Genomic DNA, 25,550 nt, shown 5'->3' on the forward strand with positions numbered 1-25,550 from the left:
AAATCTCTACTCCAGCCAATTACATCCTTAAACTATCTTCACAGTTCCCCAAAGTTGGTGTACAGTAGTATTTCCTTGCTTATGCCTGTTTTTCAAAAGTTGTTTCGCTGGCATAAGGCTTATTTCGAGTCTTATGGCCACTTTATTCTTGAACCGAATGCTGCTAGCTGTGCATGCTATGTGGATCTATCAGTGGGAGGTAATATAGTTGTTTTTGTTTGTATTTGATCCACTAGTAATTCACAAGTATTATGAGAAGTCAGTAATCCTTACTGATTACTAGACAACACTTATTTGATTTACCACTTTAGCAGGCTGAATGACTAAGACATCTCACACAATTGCGCTTGTAATTTCTAATTTTCATTTTTTAAATTCTTTTATTTCTTGACTATATATAATCAAACAATTTTGGTAATTCAAACTAAAAATATTGCAAATGAACTCCTAAAGAACATACTAGACTGGAACATTGAGCCCCATTTAATTCAATACACTCATAGCATTGCCAATTTTCTTTTCTTCATTTTTTTAATTTCCTTTTTCATACTACTTTTATTGATATATGTTTGTCAATTTTTTAGTAGTGTTTAATAACAATCTTTGAAAGTAGGCCCACTAAAATATTATTAAAACCAAGTTTTCAAACCTCGGTCTACATATGCCACATAAGATAATTGTCAATTTGTCGTATCCATTATATTTGAAAGTTTTGCATAGGATGTGAAGCATGCAAAAATGTATCCAGGGTTGGTTGTATCTCTGCAAACCAGCAAATTCAGGATGCGTCGAACAGAACCAATGGGGAACCATGATGATTCTCCATGTCGGCTCAGTAAACAGGCCGAGATTTTCTTCGGGGGTCGCTATTGTCCCCCTCCCGGATCGCTATTGTCCCCTCCTCCCCACAAAGCTAGCAATGAAGCCATGCAAGAGAAGTAGCCTCTTGCTCGATCATCTCCCCCCACACCCCCGCCTCCCTGCCCTGATTTGATCGTCACCGATAAGCGTCCCCCTCTCCCTCCTGCACGCTCTCTCTCTCTCTCTCTCTCTCTCTCTCTCTCTCTCTCTCTCTCTCTGCGTTAGGGTTAGGGTTTTCCTTGGCCCTCCCCCTTCCTCTCCCTCTCTCTCTCTCCTCTCCAACAATGACGAAGGCTTTCGAGCCCTCTCTGTCTCTTTTCCTCTTCCCCTCCATCCTCTCCAACTCTCTCTATTTCAGTGTGCCCTAGAATGGCACGGTACAAACCTCTACCATGCTGAACCGGTTGCTAGCCCATGCACCCTCTGATACCGGTTCAGCAAACTTTGACTGGGACCATAAGTTTTATAGACAAATAGGCGGGGAATATGTTCAAATCATCATATCAAACAAGATACATAAGAAAAGGGCATATGAACTCTATAAGAAATGATGATACCTGTGCTATAGAAGTAAAGCACTCGAGCAATGGAAATAGATCTTTGTCACTATTTGAAAGTTGCTGCCACTTTGAGATTAATGGAGGCATCAAAATATCGAGATACTTTGGCTGCCAATAGGAACCAGAATCTCAAGAATAAGCTCCTCATTTAAGTCCAAATTCTTGATAGTAAGAAAAAGAAAAAAAAGGTACAAATTACTACATTAAAAATTTTAAGACCTGATTTAATTCTCCTCCAACTGCATCAGCAAGAGTACCAATAGCATCATAGACAATCCGGAGGTTCCGTCTCTAGTCGTTGAGAAAGAACACAAACAATAGAAACAAGATGAAAAAAGTTGGCTGAGTGACTTGCAAATATGAAAGAATGACATAAATGCATTAATTTGCAACTTCCATGGTACTGCTTGACATAATGAACTAGCTGGCACAGACAAAATAATGAGCTCAATGCACGTAAATGCTATCAGTTCAAACCTGATATTTCCCATAAGCACATAAGAGGTGCTGCAAAATGATTTCCAGGCGTGGTGCCAATTCTTCTGCAGCCTCCTGCCAGCAGCAAGACACAATTGGTATACATATATTTGAATGCATGGACAGTTATCAATTCATAACTGCAGAAAACCTCTTCAAGAGTTGCAAAAGCTGAGCAAGCAGCCTCCTGCACTCGCTTATTAGTATCCAATATCCTTCTAAGTAGTCCCATGAGAACTTTATCAAATTGTTCATGACCATTTTGATGACCAATGCCCTGCATTATCAAGTAAATAAAATCAGGAGAGCAGCCTTGCTCTTTCCCTCACACCAATTCAGGACAAATACACTAGTAAAAAAGAAAACCAATCTAAAGCTTTACTACCAAAGTAATAATATTTTTGAAATGCAATAATACATGATAGTTTGAAATTTTCAAAAAAAAAATCACCAGATAGAAGACTATTTTACTTGTCATCAGAGATACAAATGACAACAACTAATCATCGACGCAAACATAAGCCTATATTAATTTTGAATCCATAAGGATTACAGATATAGTTGTCATATAATGAAACAGTGGCAGTAATTGTGATCCATGCAGAACGAGGTCCATGCAGGGTAAATACTCTTATTTGCAAAAGTACCTCAAGTACCAATTTATGGCAAGAGAAAAGGGCTAAACAGCTATTATGAAGTTTGAGGGAACCAGCTGGTTGAGTTGGTAAAGTCTTTTGGTGTTGATACAAGAAACTTTAGTTCAAGATTCGTTTTCACCTCAATTCATGGTCCTAATGAATTATTGATGGCCATTATCTATCTTTTCCTTAAAAAAAAGATTAAAGAACTTTAAATATCATTTGAAGCTAGAATAAGATCAGAGATTCATGTTTTGTTGGTAAATGACTCCTAGAGCCTATCTATTTTCTGTTCTGTCATATCTTTGATCAACAAACTTGCCCTTATCTCTTTATATTTTCTTCTTTTTCCCCTCTACTTTTCATTGGACCAATAGTCATGCATATATCCATATTTGAAATGGATATCCCCCTGATGATATACTAATTGCCAATCAATTTTCCAAGAAAGTTCTTACAATATGCATTGCCCACAATAGTCTTGGAGCCAATAAATAACCAAATACTTTCCCCATAAGGCTTTCCATCAGTGTCCTTAGATTGAAGAATAAACTAACAAACTGTCACTTAAACAGAAAAGACTAAATAAAACAATTTTTATCAAATGTAACTAATCATATAGTACATTTGTTCATATAGCAAGTACCTTCGTGAATCATTTGTTTCACCAATGTTGGCTTCTCATGTCTAACTATTACACGAACCCATTTTGATCATTATCAATAAAGTAGAACACTCCTTGGGGTTTTTTAACCTACTCTAGCTTGCAATCTTAGCCGTCCAACATGCTCTAAATATAGAGCTGAGTTGGCACTAGATAGCACTACGATAACATTCATTAACTAAGCAACCATTTAAGGTCATGTTTAGTTGACCGGAATTGAAATCATGGTTTTCCTACTCTCGGTATATATTCTCAGTATATCCAGTCATGAGAATCCTTAGGAATGAGAGATTTTGATTCTTGTGCTTGGATTAACCTAGGTAAAGTTGCAGAAATAAAGCAAACCAGGTAGTGTATAATATAATACATTAATACCAATACATTAATATTAATATTAATATCATTGTAATAATATTATTACTGTTATAATATAATATAGTATATATAATATAATTATATTATAATAATATACTACTGTTATAATATAATAATTATAGACATCATATTTATAAAATAGAATTTAATAATAAAATAATAAAATAGAAATGTATCAATATAACAATATGATAATATAATAAATTAATACTATATTAAATGTAAGATTAATAATGTGACTTCACTGGTATCGAAACATACTCAAATATTAATATTAATACTAATATTTATTATTATGATTATAACAAAACATAATATATAAAATTATATATAATTCTATGACTTATAATATATATTACTAATATAATATATAATATAATACATTTGTATTAAAACGACGTTAATTACAGTGTTATATGATATTAATATCTTATAATGGTATATAACATTATATTATATTAATAATATATTGTATTAATAATATATTATATTAATAATATATATTATTGTATATGAATGCATAAATTATATTCTGTATTATAATATGGACATGTATTATTATAATATTAAATTACACAACAGATAATACTTTACTGTAACATATTTTCCATGTATCTATCATATATATAAATATATATGCATACATATATATATCTTTGAAGTATAGTTTATACTAATTATAGAAAGTGTCTTCTTATTTTCAATCGGGCACATTTCAAAAACTAGGAAAAACTATGCCAAAGAACCCCTTGGTATGGTTTAGCCTTTTCATAGGAAACAGATACCCATTGGAATCATCATTCACGTGTCCAAATGAATTGCCAAACATGGGAATAGATCGTAACAAGAAACTGATACCCATTTCCCACCACCAGTTCCCACGAACCAAACATGGCCAAGGGTATTTCGGTGAATACCATTCAAGATAGATATCTATTCTGAGTTTCTTAGTTTCTTCTTATACTATTGGTGTCTCAAATTCATCATGACTGAGTTAAAATATATTAATTTCAACTTCATGGATTTCAGTTCCAGGTTTGATTAGGTACTTCCAGAATTCATGCATTAGGGAACTTTTGTCTTGAAAATCAGTGTCCTTTGTGCAATAAACTTTGTACTTAAATATGGTAGCGGAGCAATTCTTATAATGGTCTCAGGATTGGATGGTACAAAAACTTTAAATAGTAAGCATGTGAAAGCTGCAAAAAGGTGCATACTGTTAGGGACAAATTACTTAGTGCAAAATCTGAGGAAGACTATTAAGGATGTCATTGATAGGGCAAATGGACATGAAGCACCATGGAAATGTACCTCATTGAGAATGAGCATGGACAAACTAACAAAATCATTCTGCTACTAACTTCAATATTTCTAAATTAACCCCTCTTTCCCTATAAAATAAACAGTTCCTTTAATCAATATATTTTCTAAGCTAGAAGTGGTTGTCTATGAGCGAAATGATTGCATTTGATCCAATAATAGTGATCATTTTACAAGTACAGAATGCTATAAAATTAAAATGAGCACTAAAAGATGATATTTTCCTTGAATACAGGAAAATAGAATAAGCTGATCAGAAGCCTGTGATATTTAGCAAATAGGTAAAAGAGGATGACAATGGCATGCTTAAACAACTCTCCCAGAGCTCACAAGTAACAAAAAGGCGTTGTTTATCAGTCAATGTATTCTGTTGAATTTATATTCACCTGAACGATGTACTTGCTAAAACGAGAAAGTGTCCAACAGGTGATACTCCGTATAAGAGGAAATTTATCATCCAGAAGCGGTATAAGGAATGCAATAATCTGCAAACAGAATACAAGCAGCCCAGCAATTACAGAAAAGTACACCTCAAAGATTAAGAGTAATAGAGATAGCATGGAACTAATTAACACATATAAAGTAACCAGAGAACATGTTTGAACCGAAAGCAGAAGCAGAACAGGACATTAAATCGTTTTGACAAGCTTACTCAGCATATATGCCAATGGATGGTAGCATTTTAGAGTTCAACCTCCCATGTTAATTTTCACAAAAAGTGGGTTCCCGCACATGACCAAGTGAATGATCAGGGTTGGTGTTAGTGTTAGATTGGCAAATGTCCCTTCTTCACAACGAAGAAGATTGTTGAGCATGCCACTTCATCTCGTCTGTTGTCTCAGCAAATTCTATGAAGTTATACTAGACGTTTGGTAGATGCGGTCTTCACAATAATCATCGGCATATTGAGCTTATCCATGGTATTTGAAAAATACTTAACAGTTTAGAAATTGTCACCCACGCTCTCTTTTGCTCTTTTTAAATAGAAAGCAGAAAGGAATCTTCAACAGGGCATAGTAAGCAGCGAATAAGTCGAAAATGACCATTTTTTTTAATTTTGACCTAATTAAGCTGAATAGCATAAATACCTTTTTGCTTTTACCCTCCTCATTCATTTTTTTATTTTAACCTAATGAACCGAATAGCATTAAATGCCCTTTTGCTTTAACCTTCCTCATTCACGCTGGTCCACTACCTACCAATTTCCTCCACCTTCACCATTTGGTATGGATTCTTTCACAATGTCAGAAGTTCAGGTTTTTTTTTATACCCATGCATGGACCACTTTGCTTTATGTATGCATGAAATATGCAATAGTACCAAAGTATTAGGTAGAAACATTTCACACACTTATCGCATGCTATATCAAGTACACAAGAAAATGTTCAATTAGTAACAGAAAGGCAGGCTTTGTAGAGGTTATTGGTATGTACAGAGTACCAGTAAAAGGGTAAATAGATCAACTAGTTGTCAAAGGCATTGGCAACAGACTCATGCTGCAGGGTGGCTTTGACAGTGTTTTTCATTTTCTTCTTGCCCCTTGTTTTAATTTTATGCCACTCATTTAGTAGGAATTTCAGCTGTTGAAGATCAGTACATTCTCTTAGCTGGTTACTTTCTATTTAGATAATATGGACTTCTGGAGTCAGAGGAAGGCTTCCAGTCCCCTCACACAATTTTTCTTTATTACATTGAAAATGCTGATGGTTCCTCCCGCTTTATTAAAGAAAGTTAACAATAATTAAACAGACCTCATTTTAGTTAAATGAACTTATATAACAAAGTTTGCAGATTGAAGTAGCATTCAGATTTGATTTTCTGGCTATAGAGTTAAGATTCTAGGCCATGCAATAAACATCACAACACATAAAGACTAAGGCCCTAACGTGCTGTCTAACACTTCGGAAAGCGGTTCAAAATTTAGGGCATACAGCTAATAGGGACTTAAAAGAATAAATATCTTCTCCTGCTGTTATTTGTCATACAAGTTTTATTGCTGCTGATTGTTACTGCTGCAGAATATTTTAGTAAGATATAGCACAAAACAATTGTGCCATATAAACCACATAAAATTACAAATATACATACATGTATATATATACAAACAATAATTTACAATATTAATTTCCCAGGAAACAATAAAAAGTAAATCATGTTTCATATGGCATGACTGCTTGCTTATTAGAACTACATAAATTAAGCAATACTAAAATGTTTAACCTTTCACCTATAGGTATTGTCAGAGAAATACCTCAGGAAGGTGGGGGTAAAGTCCGCTAATGCATCCTTCTGCTATGGCACCAATTGCCAAAACAGCAGCCTCCCTCTCCTTCCAAGCAGAATCATTCATAGTTGATAGCTTTTGCTGCAAAAATTAAAACAATTTAAAAGCATGCTAATGAATTAGAAATGGCCTACTGTGGGAGCCTTCGCTGTCAAGTATGTAGCCAATATATCACCCAAATACAAGTTGTATAATGTAATTTACAGGTTACATAATCAGAGTTACGCTCAAATGCAAAGCATTTGACTCCAAATGTTTCCTAGTGGAAATATCATCAATTTTTAGGGTTTCTTTACTCATGCATCAAATGATAACAAAATTAACAATTTCAACAGCATGATATTGTGTTTTAGTTTGATCTACAGCTTAGAAAAATGCCAAAAAAAAGATATTACCTAGTTATGGCCCCAGGAATCCGAGGTCCCAAAAGAGGCAAACTGGGGACAAATATAATCTTTGAAAATTTTTTTGTGCACAAAATGGCTGCCCTGGGACTCAAACCCACACCATTGCAATTGTTGGCCCAAGCCTTTTACCATTGTACCAAACAATAACCCCTTAGAAAAAAATGAAGCTAGCTAAAATTTAATTTACACATATTTTAGAATATTCAAATCAAGATCAATGGTTTGGAATTGCATTAAGCTAGACAAGATGCATAAGCTAGACAGCTCCAAAATAAATAATTTTTGCTTTCTAGCCATATTATATATCATAGATCATGATCAACGGTGCCGATTTTCATTTCAAGAGGACCTTCATTGATTTGCACTAGGAAGCATTTGGAGCAAAATGCTCCCAAAAGCATTCCATCCTAACTCAGATAATCATACTAGTCTATAAAAGATCATAGAAAGATTACTGTCTAGCATGTGCTATGGATGCGAGAAGAGGATGGACATATATTTAATGCATGGATGCATCAGCGCAACTCAGAAGGCTAATAGACAGTTATGACTCAATCATCCACAAAAGTATTTCATGGACAGTTCTGATCCCATCAAATAAACCTGACCCCAACACATGCAATACATACAATAATTTGATTGATATTTGAAAGACCAAAATGGTATCAACTGATGAATTATTTGATATATGGCATTAATCTGACTATCAGACTTTGTAACTGACATAAGCAATGCATGTGATTAATAGTAGTGAAGAAATTATGTCATTAAAAGATATAATCCTATCAATTAATAATTTTTCTTCTAAAGTGAATTGACAAAATGCACAACCCTTTTGCTTAACAACTATTCATGGATGGAGGAAATATCTGATGAAAAGTTACAATACCATCAACCAGTATATCAATTCCGCTTTTCATCTAGTATTTATGAAATGTACATTTCAGAGAGAAAAGAGGGATTACATCTATGTAGAAAGGGAGTACAAATCAAGATGGAAATTCACTTCTCCCAGAAACAAATCAAGATGAAGATGTACTTTCCCAAGACAGGTTGTTCCTATATACAGTATTCCATGCCCTATACAAACAGCCTACTTGCCGGGATTCAAATTTAAAAAAAAATAAAAAGAAATAGCAGAACATGCTCTAGTTTTGCTGCAAATCCTTCAACGATATAATAATGAGATAATTGATGTAGTACAGACTCAGTGATTCATCAGATTAAAGGGCTGATATCCGATATAAACAACAATTCACCTGGTTATTGGACCTCAATGATCTTATACTTGTTTGGTCTCGAAAATAATATTTTAAGATCTACAAGTGATATTCATGGCCCTTGGCAAGATACTGATGTTAAAGGTTAAAACTCAAAAGTGCTAAAAATGTGCAGGTGTAACTTGATAATGAAATTATTCTAGAGTTAACTATGATTTCTTGTTGCTTTTTTCTTTTTCTGTAAGCATGTCATCTAATAGCATTGTAATTAAGGCAATGTTTTAAAACCCAGCATGTCCCAACCTGTTCCTTTGAGGAACCGAGACGTGGAGTAGGGGCAGGACCCCAATCTTACCCCATATGGGTGCTCTACCATCCCACTGCAGTCCCCTCCAGGAAATAGCTGGAGCATGGGCCAAAACGGACACGGCGTTGCCGTTCTGTTCCCAGCCCACTTTTTCTATGGTCTGAGGAGGGTGAATTCCTTTAGCAAGAAGCAGGTATAGAGAGACTAGGAAAAGAGAGAGAGAGAGAGAGAGAGAGAGAGAGAGAAGAAGAAGAAGACAATGAAGGGGTGGTGGTGTGCCTGATCCAGCAGCTGACACCCTCTGAAGCATCGGAGGGGGGGAGAGATATAGAGGGGGTGGCAGCAACAGCATTATAGATCCATTGAGGCGACAAGAAGGTTGGGTGGGAGGGAGGGAAGGGGGGGAGGGAGAGAGAGAGGGAGGAGGGAGGACATGGCAACAGAGGTCAAGGTGCAAAGAGAGGAAGGGACAAAAAAGGAGACACGGTCAAGAACAAAGTGGGGAAGGAGTTTCGCCGCCCTCAAAACCTCATCGAAACTAATTCAACTGACAGTTTTTCTGAATTGTAAGGAGCAAAGTTGCCATTTCAACCCTTAGTAAAGCAATGACCTGTTGAATGTGACCTTAAACATCGAGTTTACATTTGTTCCGGGATGCTCCACCATTCTAGTTATAGAGACAGGGCGGGACATGGCATATCCTGTTCCTTGGGAAACCCAAGAATCCAAGATGCTCCCATCCAACAGAATTTGAATCATTAGATTAAGGAACTGGAGTTAGATATATGGTTCAAATTTTTAGCCCCCTTAGATTTGGTATAATCAAGGATCTATTAGAACTACTAAGAGGGGTTCTAAACAAATAATCTTCTGAGACCTAAGATTTACAAATTATTAAATTTGCCATTTCCTTGAATTGAATTTTGCTACTCACCATCTTATATGGCCTCTTGCTCTTTCTTCCATCTGCTAATCTCTTCTCTTCACAAAGCATCCTCTCATTAATATCACTTTGTTGTTTTCACATTTGCTCGAACTTAAAGCATCACTAATTTTGTTCAAAACTTGCAAGCAGTTCACTGAGGAAATTGTTCAGCCACCTGATTCTGTGACAAGGTGCCACATATCAGCTGTCCAAGTCCCTTTGCGCATCACTAACATTCAGAGTAGTTATATAAGAGATATTTGCACTTTTTCTTTTCCAAATGATCCCATATTTCAGCACGGTTCTTGTTTATTTTGTTAAATGTTATACAAGAACCAAAGCAGACTGTTGCTGCATCTCTTTGAGGAACCACTACAATGAAATAAATTCAAATATGCAAACCAATATAGTCTGAATGGCTTATAAGTTCTGTATTTCAGATTCAAAGCTGCATGCAGAAATATTTAAACACCAGACTGGTTGAAGCAAAAAATCTTATATCACACTATTCCAGACAACCTCAGAAAGGTGAATATGACAGAATTTGGAGACAAGCTGGACAAGGTACACTTAGAACCTATTACAAGTTTACAACCATAACCAGCGAGCTTCAACTCAACAATTTGGGTTGGCTTTTTGAAGCTTTCTTCATGGACTCCGATTAAGAACCATCAGGTATTTGAAGCAAGCAAACACTAGACCAAATTGGGCAGACCCTAAGTCTTAGATTCACACTTCATCATCTCCAAAGTTGAAAGAAAGAAATATTTTTAATCATTTAAAAGTCCATACCTCTTTTGTAACAAGTCATGCATAATCATATTATTTTCATAGTCCGTGTTATAATTCATGCAATAATTTGGGTCTGAAGGATTGTTTCAAGGTTCATTTGTTATATTAATGTATGGGGTCAGTTAGTCATCAAGGAAAACTAACATTTTAATGGATTTTTTTTTTGCTTCTGATTGTGAAAAATAAGAAAATAGAATACTCTCTACAGATGTTTTTTGTATCATGATTCAAGAAACATGTTCAAAAGGGGTTTTTCATAAGAAGCACTTTTTTTGAAAAAAATGTAACTACCAAGGAGTAGGCATAGCTCACTCTCACTATATGAATTATGCAACTGCATACTTCCTGACAGGTTATGTTCAGAAGCGGTTTGAAGCTACTGATGACAAAAGGTAGGTCACAGAAAACAAACAGCATAAACATGGCTACATAAGCAGCAGGGGAAGTAAGATTTTGGCCAAAATCTAGCATGCAATTAAAAGAATTTCTTCTGATATCAGGACCAAAATCAGTTATATGCAGTAAGAAAATCCTAACTCTAGCACAAATGATAATCTAGACTAAAGTTGGACCTGTGAACTTTCACTACCACAGTCCAAACAGATTGACCAAGTAATAAAAAATATGTTCTTAAAGATACTTATTCCATTTCAATAGAACAGTAACCAATTACAAACCATTTTTTTTTATAACTTAGGCACAAACATAGATGAACTCTTACCATTATAACTATAAGTATACACGTTTTAAGAGCAAGATTTTACAGTTACCTGAATTAAAGGCATCAATGTAGGAAGAATCTCATCACCAAATACATTTGACAGAATATCCAGTCCAGCTGCACTGCATTTCCGTAAATTCCAAACATTGACAGTGTCATCATCCTGTAGACGGCAGCAATCAAGGAGGCATAAGCAGAAGAAGATCAGAGTTGATGGTTACAAAGTTGTGGTGTCAAAATCACCAGTTCAAAAAGGCTCAATATTAGTGGCTAGAGTAAGTGATGAGAATAATTGTGAACTAAAGCAGAAAATATAAATTAGGAAACAGGAAATTGTAAGAACATACGTCTTCTTCTCCATTATCAGATCCATGCAATCGTGATGAATGGAAACGAGGCTTCAGATCCTGTCAATCAAGATGCTTTTCTATATAATTCCCAAGCAATAAGACGATAAATATGTACACTCAAATGAAGAACAAAATGAAAACTGTGAAGGAAAATAAAAAACCTGATCCCTATCTGGAAAAGATTCATCTTCCTGTTAGGAAAGAAAACTATATCCATTAGAACAAGTTTACTTTTGAACAAGAATTTTAAAAAAAAAACAATAGTCATATATTAATAATAAAGATAACTCCAAAAAGGTAACCACAAGCAAGTGAAACTTGTAAAAAGAATAGCATACCTCTAAATCAACAAGTGACTCATCATCATCAGCGTACACCATATTTGACATCAAAACCTACAGGTGTTTGGAATAGAAGTACATACATTATAACAAGGTGCAAAACCATGTGGTTAAAAATTGATAGTGCTAATGGGGCATAAGAAATACTGGAATCAAGCGAGGTAGAAACTCTCTAAAGCCATCCGGGGGCAAATTAGCATCGCAATATGCTGACCTGAGATGTTAGCCCACATTCAAGATTAGCCACTTATGATATTGCAGATAGCAAGAAAACTACAATTGCTTACTGTCTATATATGTGTATATATATATAGATAGATAGATAGATAGATATGAGTTGGTCTATACTTTATGCTAGCTCCTTATAAAACGAGTTAGTAATTTTAAAATCGATGATAAACCATTCAAATTGAATATCCAAACTGAAGGCATGATCTACACTGCAACAAATGCCTAGAAATCAAAATTCACATATTTTGGTGGCATCTAACCGGCATCAAGCCAGTACAAAAATAAATGGTATCAATTCCACTAGTGTAGTAAATACGTAATAGGGCACAGAAATAGAAAATCTGCTTTATGAATAATGATCTACACATCTTAAAGCATCAGCAGGTGTTAATTCATTAGGTTTTGATGATTATATCATAGTAAGGCATAGAACCATGCCATAAAACTGTCCATTTTTTTTATCAAAAAAAAAAAAAAAAAACTGTCCATTTTAACACTTACTTGATGATTAGGTTAGAGACCGCTAAAACAAATGAATTTTTTTCTAGGCATTTTTTTGTAGCCAATTTGGATCTTAAACTTGGATAGTCCGATATCAATTTTAAACTGTTAGCTCCTTGTACAAGGAGTTAACATAAAGTGTTTAGCCCAACTAAAAAAAATATGTATGTAAGTATGTATGTATGTATGTATGTATGTATGTAACTCATCAATTAGTCTGTATTGTTGATTGCATCCAAAACCACAAAGGTTGCATCCAAAATAAGCTCGCATCATTTTATGCTAACTAAAGATAAACTTACTGCTAATATTCAGGTGATGTAACATGGTGTATGCTATTTATTTGCAAACAATATAGTGTTGATTGATTTAAAAAAAGCAGCTTATATACCAAATTGTATTTACAGAAGAAAGCTTCAGAAGTAAGGGCTTATAGATCAATAAACAAGAAATAGCGCATAAAGAAATGTTAATTTAGTGAGAATGGCAGTGAAGATATGGTCCCAATTCAGTTTAATGTATATAGATATCACAAATTTGATCAGTCCCATTATTTGGGATCTATCATATAAAATAATGGAAGATAGATGAACATTTGGGTTCTATCAAATAAATTAATGGGTGATAGATGAACATATTTATGATATTATAGAACTCAAGCTGATTGTATGAAGTGGAGAGGTGCCTCTAGATATCATGTGATCCATGCATACCTTGGAGACTTGAGGGAAAATCCTATGGAGCAATAATAAGGCCTATAGAATATTGGGAGAACAAAGGGCGTTCGTGAAAACAAACTGTGGCGGGAAATCAGATTGTTAAGGCGGATGTGCATAAAATTGCAAAAGTAAAACTAAAAAGGAGAGATTGATCAATATATATATATATATATATATATATATATATATATATATATATATATATATATTAAAGAAGCCATAGGAGTTTCACATATCAAGAACAGAGAGATGGATTGAGCATGTACAACAAAGATCTTAAAGAATTTTTTTGTGTGTGTGAGTGGAGGGGCACACTTAAGGTAACATAGATAGAAGTTGTGAGGAAAGATATTAAGAAGCTTGAAATAATATTACAGTTGGACCTACACAGAAATATTTAGAGAATAAGGATAAGCAAAGCCGACCGTAAATAGCTAGGATGAGGCAGGCCGATTATAACTGTCCGAAATCACAAGCATAGAAAATCAATCAATGAAGCCAATATTTCATCATTGCTGACATATCAATCAGACACTGACAAATATGATCTACAGACATCTATACATACATATGTACATGCTGTATATGTACGTATGTATGTATACATGCATACATACATATATATACATACATACCTACCCAGGCATACATATATAGATACATATAAAGTGTCAGCCTGGTATATCCCTATATATTTTGAGATAGTGGCCATCAGCTTGATTGATTTGGCCAATATTACTTAATCATTTTGTTTAGCATCTTCAATAGATTTTTTTTAACTAGGAAGAATTAAAATAAAGGCATGGAATTATAATCGACCTTTCCTCCACTCATCGAGTGATATATCGATATCTTGATTTTTATAGATCAATTGAGATCTTGGGATCTGTTAGTCTCTTTTGAATATCTCCAGCATTCCATCTTGGCCAAGCTAAATTGTTATCTCAATTTATCTTGATATTGGTCACAATTGAGATTACCAAGATATTGACTCGTAAGAGAGAAACCTCAAAATGGTACTAATAACATATCTCTTACATATAATGGAAATTTTTGCACGACTAAGTGTCGGCTATTCATTCAACAGACATTCACATGATCTCACATGAGGGGGAAGAACCCAGCAAAACTGGCAGCAATCAACCAACTAGAAACAGAAAAAAAAATGACCCAGATTCTTTAGAAAATCATGACCATTTTACTCAAAATCTCAACAGATTGGCATCTTAAATGACTTAAGTTTTTTCTTTAAAAAAATAGATTTTTAAGAATAGAAAGAAAATGTTTAAAAAGAGTTTTAGAAACACTTAGATAGAGGGGAAAAAATGCTCTCCCATAGAGAAAGGGCAAGACTAGTCCTGTTAAAAGATAACCCTTTTAGAAACCTTTATATTATTCGTGACTCATATTTTTAAAAGTCTTGATGCATATGCTTTGACATACTTTAAGAGTCTCAATATACATAATTTCACATACATAGCACATGCCTAAGACTAGTCCTATTAAAAGATACCCTTTTACAGCTAAGGATCAAAAGAAAAAGGAGCCTCATATTGTATCTTCACAACTCTAAGCCAATGGTTATGAACACAATTTGGAATCTTCTTGTGTAAATCCTACAATTAAATCATATAATGCTGTTGAATCCATGGCACTATATTTTCATGAACATGTGTGCAGGTCCCAGAAGTCAAAAGTGAACTGCAAATGATTTTAAACAAATAAATTAAAACTAAAGAACAAAAACATATGTAGAAGAAATATCAATGTATCCCGAACAAATAATCTAAAGATAGGGGCAGAATTTTGTAAAATTAACAGAAACAATATATATATATATATATATATATCAGAAAATATTATAACGAAAATCAAGCGAATAATAATCTGATTCATATTTGAAAGCATTCTTTTGCCCTTAAAATATTAGTAAACAAGGTGGAAGAGAATCAATTGAATACATATTTAAGAACCTTGATTTACAGTAAAATCACCTTTAACCACAATAATTTTAATTATTCTATAATACTAAAGTAATGTAATAAATTTTCTACAAGGCCCCCTTTTTCTCCAACTTCAAAATGAGCATCCAAAAAGTGCATTTGAAATGTCAGATAACCATAATTGGACTTTGCTGACATCACAAAACATGCCTCATTTTTTCTAAGCTTTCACCATGCAACAAGCATCTCATTATTACCAAAACTCCTACCAAGAAACTCAGATGAAACTTAAAGTTTGTATATAACTAATATATAACCATGAAAACTACAAATATTAGACTGCTAATCAATCACATATGTATTTTGTGAGCTTATAATTATAGCATGATACTGTTGGCAAATGATTTACCAAAATTCACAAGCCTCCAGAGCAACCTCATCATCAGGATCCTTGTTAGCTTGCAAGATGTATTCGATCACATTTCTCAAATGTGGCTGCAGTATAAAGTTCAAATGTCAATTAAAGAAGGAAAGAAATTTCAGGGTGGGCCCATGCAACTTACTGTGGATCTCAATCAGGATATATGAACCCAATCGTAAAACATTATTAACCAGGACCAGGTATGATGCACAAATAAATACCAAAAAAAGTAGCACAGATAGCAAGATGCAGAGCAAGAATTATAAAATACAAAAACTAAATAAAAGTAGAACAACAGCAGAGAATTAGAGAACAAATGGATCCATTGTACCTACCTCCAAGAATGATGGCTGGACTTCAATTAGCTGAACAAATGCAGCACAAACCTATGCAGCACAAAAAAAAATGAAGTAAAGAACATCACAAAGTCAAAGATACAAAGCATTTCTGAATCATGACAGAACAGTTTCGATGAGAAAGGCAACCACATATTAAATATTAAACACCAGAACAAGCATGAATTTCATTATAGAGGCACAAGTGCTGGTCATCCAACCTTAATGAAAATGATTATGACAGTGTCATAATCATCACTAGCTTTCAAGGACTTCTAATACCAAGAAGTATTTAAAAATTGAAAGTGAAAAATTATGGCAGATCAATTTCAGAGATGGAATTTTCACAAAGTTCAGGGCTTCAAAAACTACAGACCAATTTCCGAACATCTGCAGAAGAATCATGAGTGAGAACAAACAACCCCTGAAGGTATTGATCCATGGACATAAACAAGGCCTGCACAACGATTCACATTACATGTCAACCATAAGCTTTGATTTTGCTAATACTGAAAACAAGATGTTGGATTCACTTACTCTGGGCATCACTACAATAAACTGATTAAGAGAACCCAGTGATAGCTTTCTGAGTACAGCATGTGGAGACTGAAAAAACTGAACAAAAGAAAAAGGATGATTCAGTCTTTAACCTCATATATTACAGGTTTCTATTGACAGAGATTGCAGAGGGCATTTTAGATATTAAATAATTAAATTTTCAGATATTCAATCACCTGCAATAATCTCGGAATTAAAATGTTGATCGGCCGTTCAGATAATCCAGGAACATCAACATCAAGCTCTTCAGGAATGTCCTCACAAATCTGACATTACAGATTGAAGTGAAAAATAATAGCTATGGTCTCTAAAATAGAGCTCTTCAGATATTCCAGATGATCACTTTTAGATGGCATTTGTCCTCATTATGACCCATTTTATGTTGTTCTCAACAGATCTATTGTACAAGGAGGCTTAGCAAGAAAACTGCAATCATAACAGAGTAGCTTTTGAAGATGGATAAGAATTTAACGGATTCCTCTTCTCTAGGTATGAGACTTCATTAATGAACAACACTAGTGATGGGCTCCAGTGCATGTTCAAGTGTTCAAGGAAAATTCCAATGTTACAGTCAGCGGATAATAAGCTATCTTGAGAACTAACAGAGTGTTGCAAAATAGGACTTGTCTTCATACCATGGAAGGGCTTTTGACACTGCAGAGCTAAGTTCACCACTGATCCATCATGAATTGCATGCCCAGACATTCCATACAAGCTCATAGCTAATGCATGTTATCTTGCATGATAACTTTGAATATTTTTTTTAGGCAGGCATTCAGAAATTAATATCAACTATAACTACAGGAAGTTGTACTGTAGTACATATATTTGCACAAATGCGTCCAAATTTAGCTGTCTGCAGAGTTCCTTGGAATCACACCATTCCGATATAATTCAAAAACAACAAGTCTTTGATTTGAGTGGGTTCTAAGTTACGTAAGATCCTTTTCTTTTTTTTCTTTTCTTTTCTTTTTTTTCTTTTCTTTTTTTTTTGGGGGGGGGGGGGGGGGGTTGGCGGGGGGTTGATGTAAATTAGCCAAAAAGAGCTATAACATTACCAATATAAGATTTTTCTTAATAAGTAAAAAAAAAGCACAAACTATGGATCTGGTTAAAAGAAGCTACCTTGTATATGGCATCCATGGCACCTTCCATATGATTTGTGTCATTACTGTCCAAGCAACGAACGAGAGCTTGCAACAGCTCTGGCCAACCAATAACTTGCCCTAATTGAACAAGAACACTGACAACTGTACCAACTGTGGATCTGATGGTCCTATCTGTTGCCCCTAAACATGGCAACAACTCCGACTTAATATAGTGCTGGTGCGAAGGAGACAAGGAACTGAAAGTCGCCCTGAGATTGTTTTTCAATAGTAATCCAGCGGCCTGTCGTATTTCCACTGATTTACCCTGTTTTGTTTTAAAAATGGATGACAAACAGCTGTCAGCAATATATTTTAACATGGCAAGCTGCAAATAGATACCAGTTTACCAACAATGAATTTCATGTCCAAACACTTAGCAGGGATAAAGAAATAAGATGTAGACAAAGGCATTCCAAATAAGAATTGCAAAAGGAGAATAATATAAAAATTATCTCGTAATAACATAAGATTAGGTTGACTTGTATCTTATTTTCAAATAAGGTAATTAATCGACAATGAAACCAAATTGCAAATATCAATTTAAATGTTGCACATTTGTGGAAACACGTGCACCAACGTCGGCAGAACCGGAACCAAGCACCGTACAGGTTCTCCAGCGGGACGAGTCGGTTCGAGCTGCGTCGTGCCGAGCACGTACCGACACAGTAGAAGAGGCGGGAAAGAAAGAGAACGAGAGAGGAAAAGAGAAAGAGAGAGAGCAGGGGAGGGAGGGAGGGAGGCCGGTGTGGCTTCCCCTTGCTACCCCGGCGCCGGCCTCCCTCCCTCTCCCTCCCTCCCCCGCTCGCTCTCTCTTTTTTTCTCTATCCTTCTCCTTCTTCACCTCCAGCAACGGTTTTCGTTTCCGTTGCCGAAACCAAGATATAGCAAGTGCTTAATATTGAAGATAAAATTCCTTCCAGTTCCGATCAGCAATGCATTGCAAATACAAGTGCTTTCACATCCTGGCACACCATAATCACCAATCATTTTCAGCCACACCCCACATCCAACTTAAGTTTTCTAAAATTTGAAATAATAATAGACATCAATTATTGTCGCCACAAACCTTGCACGGTTACTCCAATAAGTCATGAACCCATCTGCAATAAGTTTATAACAGAAAAGCAAGCTTCCAAAGGACTATCAAAATACAAATTCTCATCCAGTAGAAGGACCACTTATCGCTGACTTCCCTCATGTCCGCCGCAAGAAGTATGAGCAATGCATTTTATCCATTAATACACCAGAACCACACTTCAGCATACATACTAATTAAAATAACTAATTTAAGTATCAATATTTCATCTCTACTCAATTTACAATACAAAAACTGGGGGAAAACGAAAATCAGAACAAAATATGCTTAAAACTTTGGTACTTTAAAAAAATAAAATTACCATATCCAATATGTGTTTTTAAAAGGAAGAGAACTACAAAAGAGTATGCCTTCTTCACTATGTTGATCACAATACTGTTTTCTATCTGTTTTTGGTTTACATGAAGGATCTTATCAACCTCAGTTTATTCTTCACTTAAATTGACTCCACTTAGTTCCAGATTCTTAATAATTTTTATGAGTGTTAGACAGAAGAGAAAAACAAGAAATTAGCCAATAGTGCCAATAACACCTTAAGGTCTAAGCCGCCAAATCTGCTAAACCAACTGAAACTATATTGAACAGGCTGGTACTACCACAAGTAGATTTTCCAATAACATGTTGGCGCATATCAATCTTTCCAATGAACCGGCAAAAGCAAGCTTGTTCGAATTGGCATGAAGCAGCCGATACAAGCTAGTACGCCCAGGTTTTTGCCACATAACCAGTGGTACACTGAAACCCATAATATTCCAACACGGAATCTGAAAAATCAATCACAAGAATTCTACAAATCTATTTCCGTATAATTTCCTAATCCAACAGAAATCATGACCGACCAGGAAATATAACTATTTTTTTTTTCTCCTAATCATCTCAAACCATTTATAAATGACCAAGAAAACAGGAAACATCACATGACACCCGTAAACCTCTATACCATCTTCCACGAACTATCAGAAAGACTCTCGAATCACATCATGATCAAATCAAACTCGTCAAAGAGCAACCAAACACTCCATACAGCAACAACCAGCAATCGAAACTAAAACTTGCCCAAACCCTAACATATCCCGCGTCAAAGAAGTAACCAATAAACACCTCCATCAATACAAAATCCGTATAAACTAGATATATATGAAAAGAGAGAGAAGGCCGAGGATAAGAGGGAGAAGAAACAAAGGAGAAAACCTCGGCGTGCGCGAGGATGAAAACGAGATAGTTGTTGAAATCGGGAAACTGGCTATAGTGCTGGAGCTGCTGCCAAATCCGGGGCTGATCGGAGTTAGGGGAGATTTGCTGCTCCAAGAGGCCGCAGATCTCGCGGAGCCCCTCCTCCTGGGGCTGCCACAGAGCCGCCGCCGCCGCCCCAGCCGCCGTCGCCGCCATCGCTCCTCCGCCGCTGCCGATCGGAGAAGAGGAGGGAGGTGAGGACAAGGAAAGGATCTTGGGGTTCGTATGGAAGTGTGGGGTTCGTGGGCGATTTTATGTGAGGAAAAAAGAGGAGGCGGTGCGCTTCTTCGATGACGGCAGCGCGAGCGGCGGTGACGTAAATTTTCCAGCTGCGGAGGGGGTAGAAGTGTAAAGAGGATTTTATAGAGGGGTAGGGAACGATAGAATTTGAAGGCCGAGCGAGACGGGTGGACAGCTGTCGGATTTCTTGGACGTTAAGAGCGGGCCGGGTTTTATGGACCTTCACTTTTGTTCTGGGATTAGTCTACTCGGAAGGAATAAAGCACTGATCAAAAGGTCGTTACTTCTCAGTTGGTCTCGTTTGTTAAGAATATATATTAGGTACAAATTCCATTACGGCATCAATTATCATACACATCATGCTTTAAGATTCATGCCCGGTAAATGATGCATATTAAGTATTTTTTTTGTAAAATTACCAAGAGTTAGGTATCGGTGACCTATACCAAGATTCACCGTTTCGATGCCGGACTACGTACCGGTATCATACTAGCACAATATTAATACGGTATAAAATTTTTTGACGTACCGAATGTTGGTCGCTATACAAATCAAATACCAGTACCGAATCGATATAATACGGTATACTCCATACCGCTTGGTTCTGACCGCTGGCGATTTATGTTTAAGTTTCACGCATTCGCTAAAAGTTATAATTTGTATAAATTTCAACTGATTTGACCTAAGTTTTAAAAAATTATTTAATCTTTGCGACATAGAAATGCATTTATGGCTGACAGGTGCGGATCGTATATAGGCCATGGTAAATTTCTGAGTGTTGAGTAATTAGTAAAGTACCGTCTGGAGGAAAAAGCAGGATAGGTGTGCAAGATAAAACTATGTAAGATCTTTTTTTTTTTGCTAAAGACGGTTTTCATACAATACGTGTACGAATACACCCAATAAAGTCAAAAAATACTAACTCACGGAGAGCCTGTGGCAGCTCCCCCTCCCCCACCCAAAGGGTGTATCCTGAATGATGAGCCGCGAAGGCAGCCACCCAATCGGCTGCCCCATTGGCTTCTCTAAATACATGCTTGGCCTGAACGGCCACCCCAATCCCACACATCATCCCTATATCCCGAACCAAGGGGTGGTGTAAGATCTTCATGTTCAGATTATTCATCTAAATAATTGAATATATATTTTTGAATTGTATAAATATATAGAATTATTTTCCAAATTAGGACTAATAACAATTTGAAGCAAATTCGTATGAAGATTAAAGATCCCAAGATTCAAAGCATCAAAGTAAGCAGGGCAAATCGTGAGAAACACTCCTTTATTTGTGAATATTTGTTTCTTTTTCGGTCCTCAAGTATTTTTTTTCCTTAAAAGTATATTCATTTCTATCATTGCACAATGATAATGATTCTATTTATACAATTCATTTCTATAGTCTATAGTTGTAGTTGTATACCTCGCCATATCCTTTAAAAGACAAACAATTCTAATGGCATAGAATCATATGATGCCTCAATAATACTATCAGCAACAAAATAACATGTTTGGTAAAATTAATTTTGTGCCCACTTTTTAGTATTAATATCAAAAAAAAATTCAGGACAAACCAACATTGCACTTTTTTTTTTTTTTGCTAAAACAAATGATTCGTACATTTATGGTACATATATATCCTAAAAAATCAGAAAACAAAAGATTCTGAAGTACTACAGACAGCTCTCCATCTCCGATCTACAAAGTACCTTCTGAATAACTAGCCATATACGAAGCTACCCAATTCGTGGCTCCGTTTGCCTCTTTGAATACATGCTTGGCCTGAAAGACCATCTCATCTCTTATCATTGTCCAAATATTTCGAAGCAAAGGATGGCTCTCTGTTGGAGCCATTTTGAATCTAGCCGATCACAATGGCTAAGTCGCCCTCAAACATAACTAAGTCGGTCCAGAATACTCAGCTTTTGTGTTGCTCCTTAAAATTCCTAAAAGAAGGTGTGCTTGTGCATTAGAGCTGTACAATTAATGATGCTTCCTAGAATCAAAAACGAAAGAAATTTTATAGTTTTATGGATTAATAAAAAACATAGCCGGTCCCGGTCCTGCCAAAGTTTTCATACTGTCTCCCAATACATTTGTAAATAGTTCCACCCTGCATGTCATGCATGAAGTACATTATTCAACAATTATCTGATCAACATGAGTCATAAAAGGACAGTCGCAGCTTACAAGGTCATCAGCCGGAGGCGCACGGCTGGTTCCTATGGAAGCCATGATCATGAGGCGGCCCCATCATAAAAGGATCAAGGACCACGAGGCATCATAATAACGAGCATCTCATCAAAGCGAAGCACCACCGCCTGACCACAAAAGAAACCCATATTACCAAACGGCGTGCCTCACAAGATGGCTCATCATTTAGTAGATGAAAATGACAATTCTGAGGACTCAGTAGCCAATCTATAGAATAAATATAAAGCAATGAGACCATCGGCTTTCGAAAAAACATCCAAAACGAAAAAAGCCAAAACATACGTAACAGAAAAGAAGCCCTAAGCCCCCAGGACTTGAGGCTTTTTCATGTCTTGTCGCCTTTATTAACAAGAACAGTAGGGTTACTTTAGTAAGCGTGACATACTTCTTCAGATAAGCATTTTTTTCTCTGACACCTCTATCTCGATAAAAGAGACCTTTAATAATGAGAACAAAAAGACCAGGTAAAGCAGCTCTTCTTTTACAAAAAGCTTCAGACGACACAGGAGGAACACGAGGAATCAAAAATTAGTTCTATACCAGCTCCCAAGACCAACCCTCCCTTTTCTTTTCTCCAAAGATGTTCCTAAGATCAACCTTTTGGCTTGCTGACCTGGGTTTTGAAGCATGAAGTGCTCTCGGGCTTAGTCAATTTAATCTTAATTAGTTTTATTCTATTATAAAACTAAGCTTATTGGGATGAGTTGATCACAGTTAAATGAAATGGGAGGGCACTTAGTTTTGGCTAACTTATATGCTCGAAGGTATAAGCCATTCGAGCAATACTACAAGCATGTTACATGGCACGAGAGAATTGGTATAGCTCGAAATTTATTGCTATAAAGAATTAATTATTTATTAAATTACCTAATCAGTATTTATGGATGTAATGAACATTTTATGTTAGCATAATTTAGGGTATCACTATAGAGCTATTCAAATGTCTGCAAACTTGGAATAGGCTGATCCGGAGCCGCATGCAGATTGGTTACTCAAAAACCATGAATCTACATTTGCTATGGACATTATTGAGAGAAAGGACCATTGGATATGGTCGTAGCTAAGCAATGCCTCATGATGCTGCGAAGAACGACATTATTTGCCACGCAAAAATTAAAACCGGGGAATGGATATGAGAGATAAAAGCTGAACAAAAATGAGAATATTGAGATGGATGTTTCACAGAATTAAAAAAGAACTTCAACATCCAGTGTTATAAAAGGAACACTAGATGCCAATTGAAAATGAGACAGATCGACTCATTCCAATTAGTAAGGACCAAAGCAGAGAAGCAGAGGCCCGCCCATCATCTACATTAAGTGGGATCAGGTAAATCACCTGGGCTAGCCATTAGTCACGGGAACTGGGAAGCATTAAGGACAGTCCCCGTCCAGATCTTATGACACAATCGTTAAAGAGGGATCACTTCACCTGTCAGCTAGTACAAATCCCAGCATTTTGAGTACTTGGCTTTCAGGTTGGACAACAGAAATTGCAAATCTTGTGTTGGTGGAAAACCATGGATGCTAAACTTCAGGGTGCCACTGTTGTTTGCAGAGGTGTAGCTGAATTCCCAATTTTAAGCATCTTGGCAATAGTCTAATAGACATACCAGCATGATCTGATAAAGTGGAGTATGCTTGATCCCTGAATGATAACATTGGCTAAACAGAGCTTGGGTTGTTGAATAAATAGTCTAAAATAAGCAACAGCTACATGGACAACAATAACTCTACAAATCAAAAGAGTTATCTAGACATCCAACTAGTACTCTTCCACACTTACCATACCAGTGAAAATGAGGCAATGAAATGAAGCCCATGGACTTACAGATGCTTGCTCCAGCAATAAGGTCTGGCACCAAAGTTGGTCAGCTTAAGAAGATATGAAACTGAAGGCGCAAGCTTTATACAACAGAAGAAAGAAAGCAGTAAGAGAACAAATCTAGCAAAAAGACAACCAACTCCAGCTAAATGCTTTGGCATCAAAGCTGCTCAGCTTCAGAAGTTGTAAAACTGAAGGCATAAGCTTTATAAACAGAAGCTAGGCAGCAACAAGAAACCAAAGTTAGTGAAACGACAGCTGATTCCAGTTTCCATAACCTCTGAACAAGAGAACTCCAAAAGATAAACTGCCAAACAGAAGTGGATACCGATGTCCAAGTTACAACGTAAACACACATACATCAAGAAGTTGGGAATTAACAATATGATGCCCATGTAACAGTAGGGTTCAAGATGAACCACAAGGCAGGTGATGGACCAGCATAGGCTGCAGTTGTCCAGTCAACATGCAGTGATCAAATTCATTTTATGTCCAGGAAAAGAATGGAGCTTGATCAACCCGAGCTCGAATGATAAGCTTTCCTATGTCCGGTGATAAGGAAACTGAGCTAGATCAAGATTTGAAAATTCAAAAATCAAATTCAAGAGTTCAAAACTCAAGCTCAATTTTGATTCACTTAAGTACTTAGTAAGGAAACCAAGCTAATCAAGATTTGGAAACTCAAATTTTTTGGTACTCAAGCTAATCAAAATTTTTGGTAAGAAAACCAATGTTGCAGCTTTCATGAAAAGCCAATATCACAACTTTTATAGAGATTCAACTATAATAATTTTGGTAGGAGTATTATGGCATTTATAGAAACTCAAACTATGATTGTAGCTTGGAAA

General features: G+C 35.9%; 1 protein-coding gene and 1 long non-coding RNA gene across 3 annotated transcripts in view; both read right to left on the bottom strand.

Annotated features, from left to right (window-relative positions):
* The window catches only part of LOC103702655 (transportin-1), a 33,104-nt gene extending 12,253 nt beyond the window's left edge, over window positions 1–20,851 (bottom strand). The window contains exons 1-19 of one of the 2 annotated variants that reach the window (XM_088715053.2): window positions 20,386–20,760; window positions 18,076–18,363; window positions 17,127–17,216; window positions 16,930–17,007; window positions 16,769–16,849; window positions 16,614–16,667; window positions 16,393–16,443; window positions 16,046–16,131; window positions 12,390–12,456; window positions 12,240–12,296; window positions 12,063–12,092; window positions 11,899–11,958; window positions 11,601–11,714; window positions 7,147–7,260; window positions 5,282–5,380; window positions 2,050–2,175; window positions 1,899–1,973; window positions 1,641–1,712; window positions 1,419–1,529 (exon numbers count right to left, since the gene is read on the bottom strand). In XM_088715053.2, the coding sequence (XP_088571179.2) occupies window positions 1,419–1,529; window positions 1,641–1,712; window positions 1,899–1,973; window positions 2,050–2,175; window positions 5,282–5,380; window positions 7,147–7,260; window positions 11,601–11,714; window positions 11,899–11,958; window positions 12,063–12,092; window positions 12,240–12,296; window positions 12,390–12,456; window positions 16,046–16,131; window positions 16,393–16,443; window positions 16,614–16,667; window positions 16,769–16,849; window positions 16,930–17,007; window positions 17,127–17,216; window positions 18,076–18,363; window positions 20,386–20,583 (1,851 nt within the window). In that variant the 5' untranslated portion in view covers window positions 20,584–20,760. Of the gene's footprint in view, window positions 1–1,418; window positions 1,530–1,640; window positions 1,713–1,898; window positions 1,974–2,049; window positions 2,176–5,281; window positions 5,381–7,146; window positions 7,261–11,600; window positions 11,715–11,898; window positions 11,959–12,062; window positions 12,093–12,239; window positions 12,297–12,389; window positions 12,457–16,045; window positions 16,132–16,392; window positions 16,444–16,613; window positions 16,668–16,768; window positions 16,850–16,929; window positions 17,008–17,126; window positions 17,217–18,075; window positions 18,364–20,385 lie in introns of both variants that reach the window. The other variant, XM_008785169.6, reaches the window with a different exon arrangement.
* A 1,522-nt stretch (window positions 20,852–22,373) lies between these two features.
* LOC148714509 (uncharacterized) lies at window positions 22,374–24,525 on the bottom strand. The gene is made up of 3 exons (XR_015974990.1): window positions 24,310–24,525; window positions 22,855–22,985; window positions 22,374–22,777 (listed from the first exon to the last, which is right to left on the bottom strand). It is a non-coding gene; the product is annotated as an uncharacterized LOC148714509 (long non-coding RNA).
* Between the last annotated feature and the right edge of the window lie 1,025 nt (window positions 24,526–25,550).

The sequence above is a fragment of the Phoenix dactylifera genome, chromosome 2, assembly GCF_051530095.1.
Source record: "Phoenix dactylifera cultivar Ajwa chromosome 2, Ajwa_hap1_PhDact_Kaust_v1.1, whole genome shotgun sequence".
NCBI classification, from domain to species: Eukaryota; Viridiplantae; Streptophyta; class Magnoliopsida; order Arecales; family Arecaceae; genus Phoenix; species Phoenix dactylifera.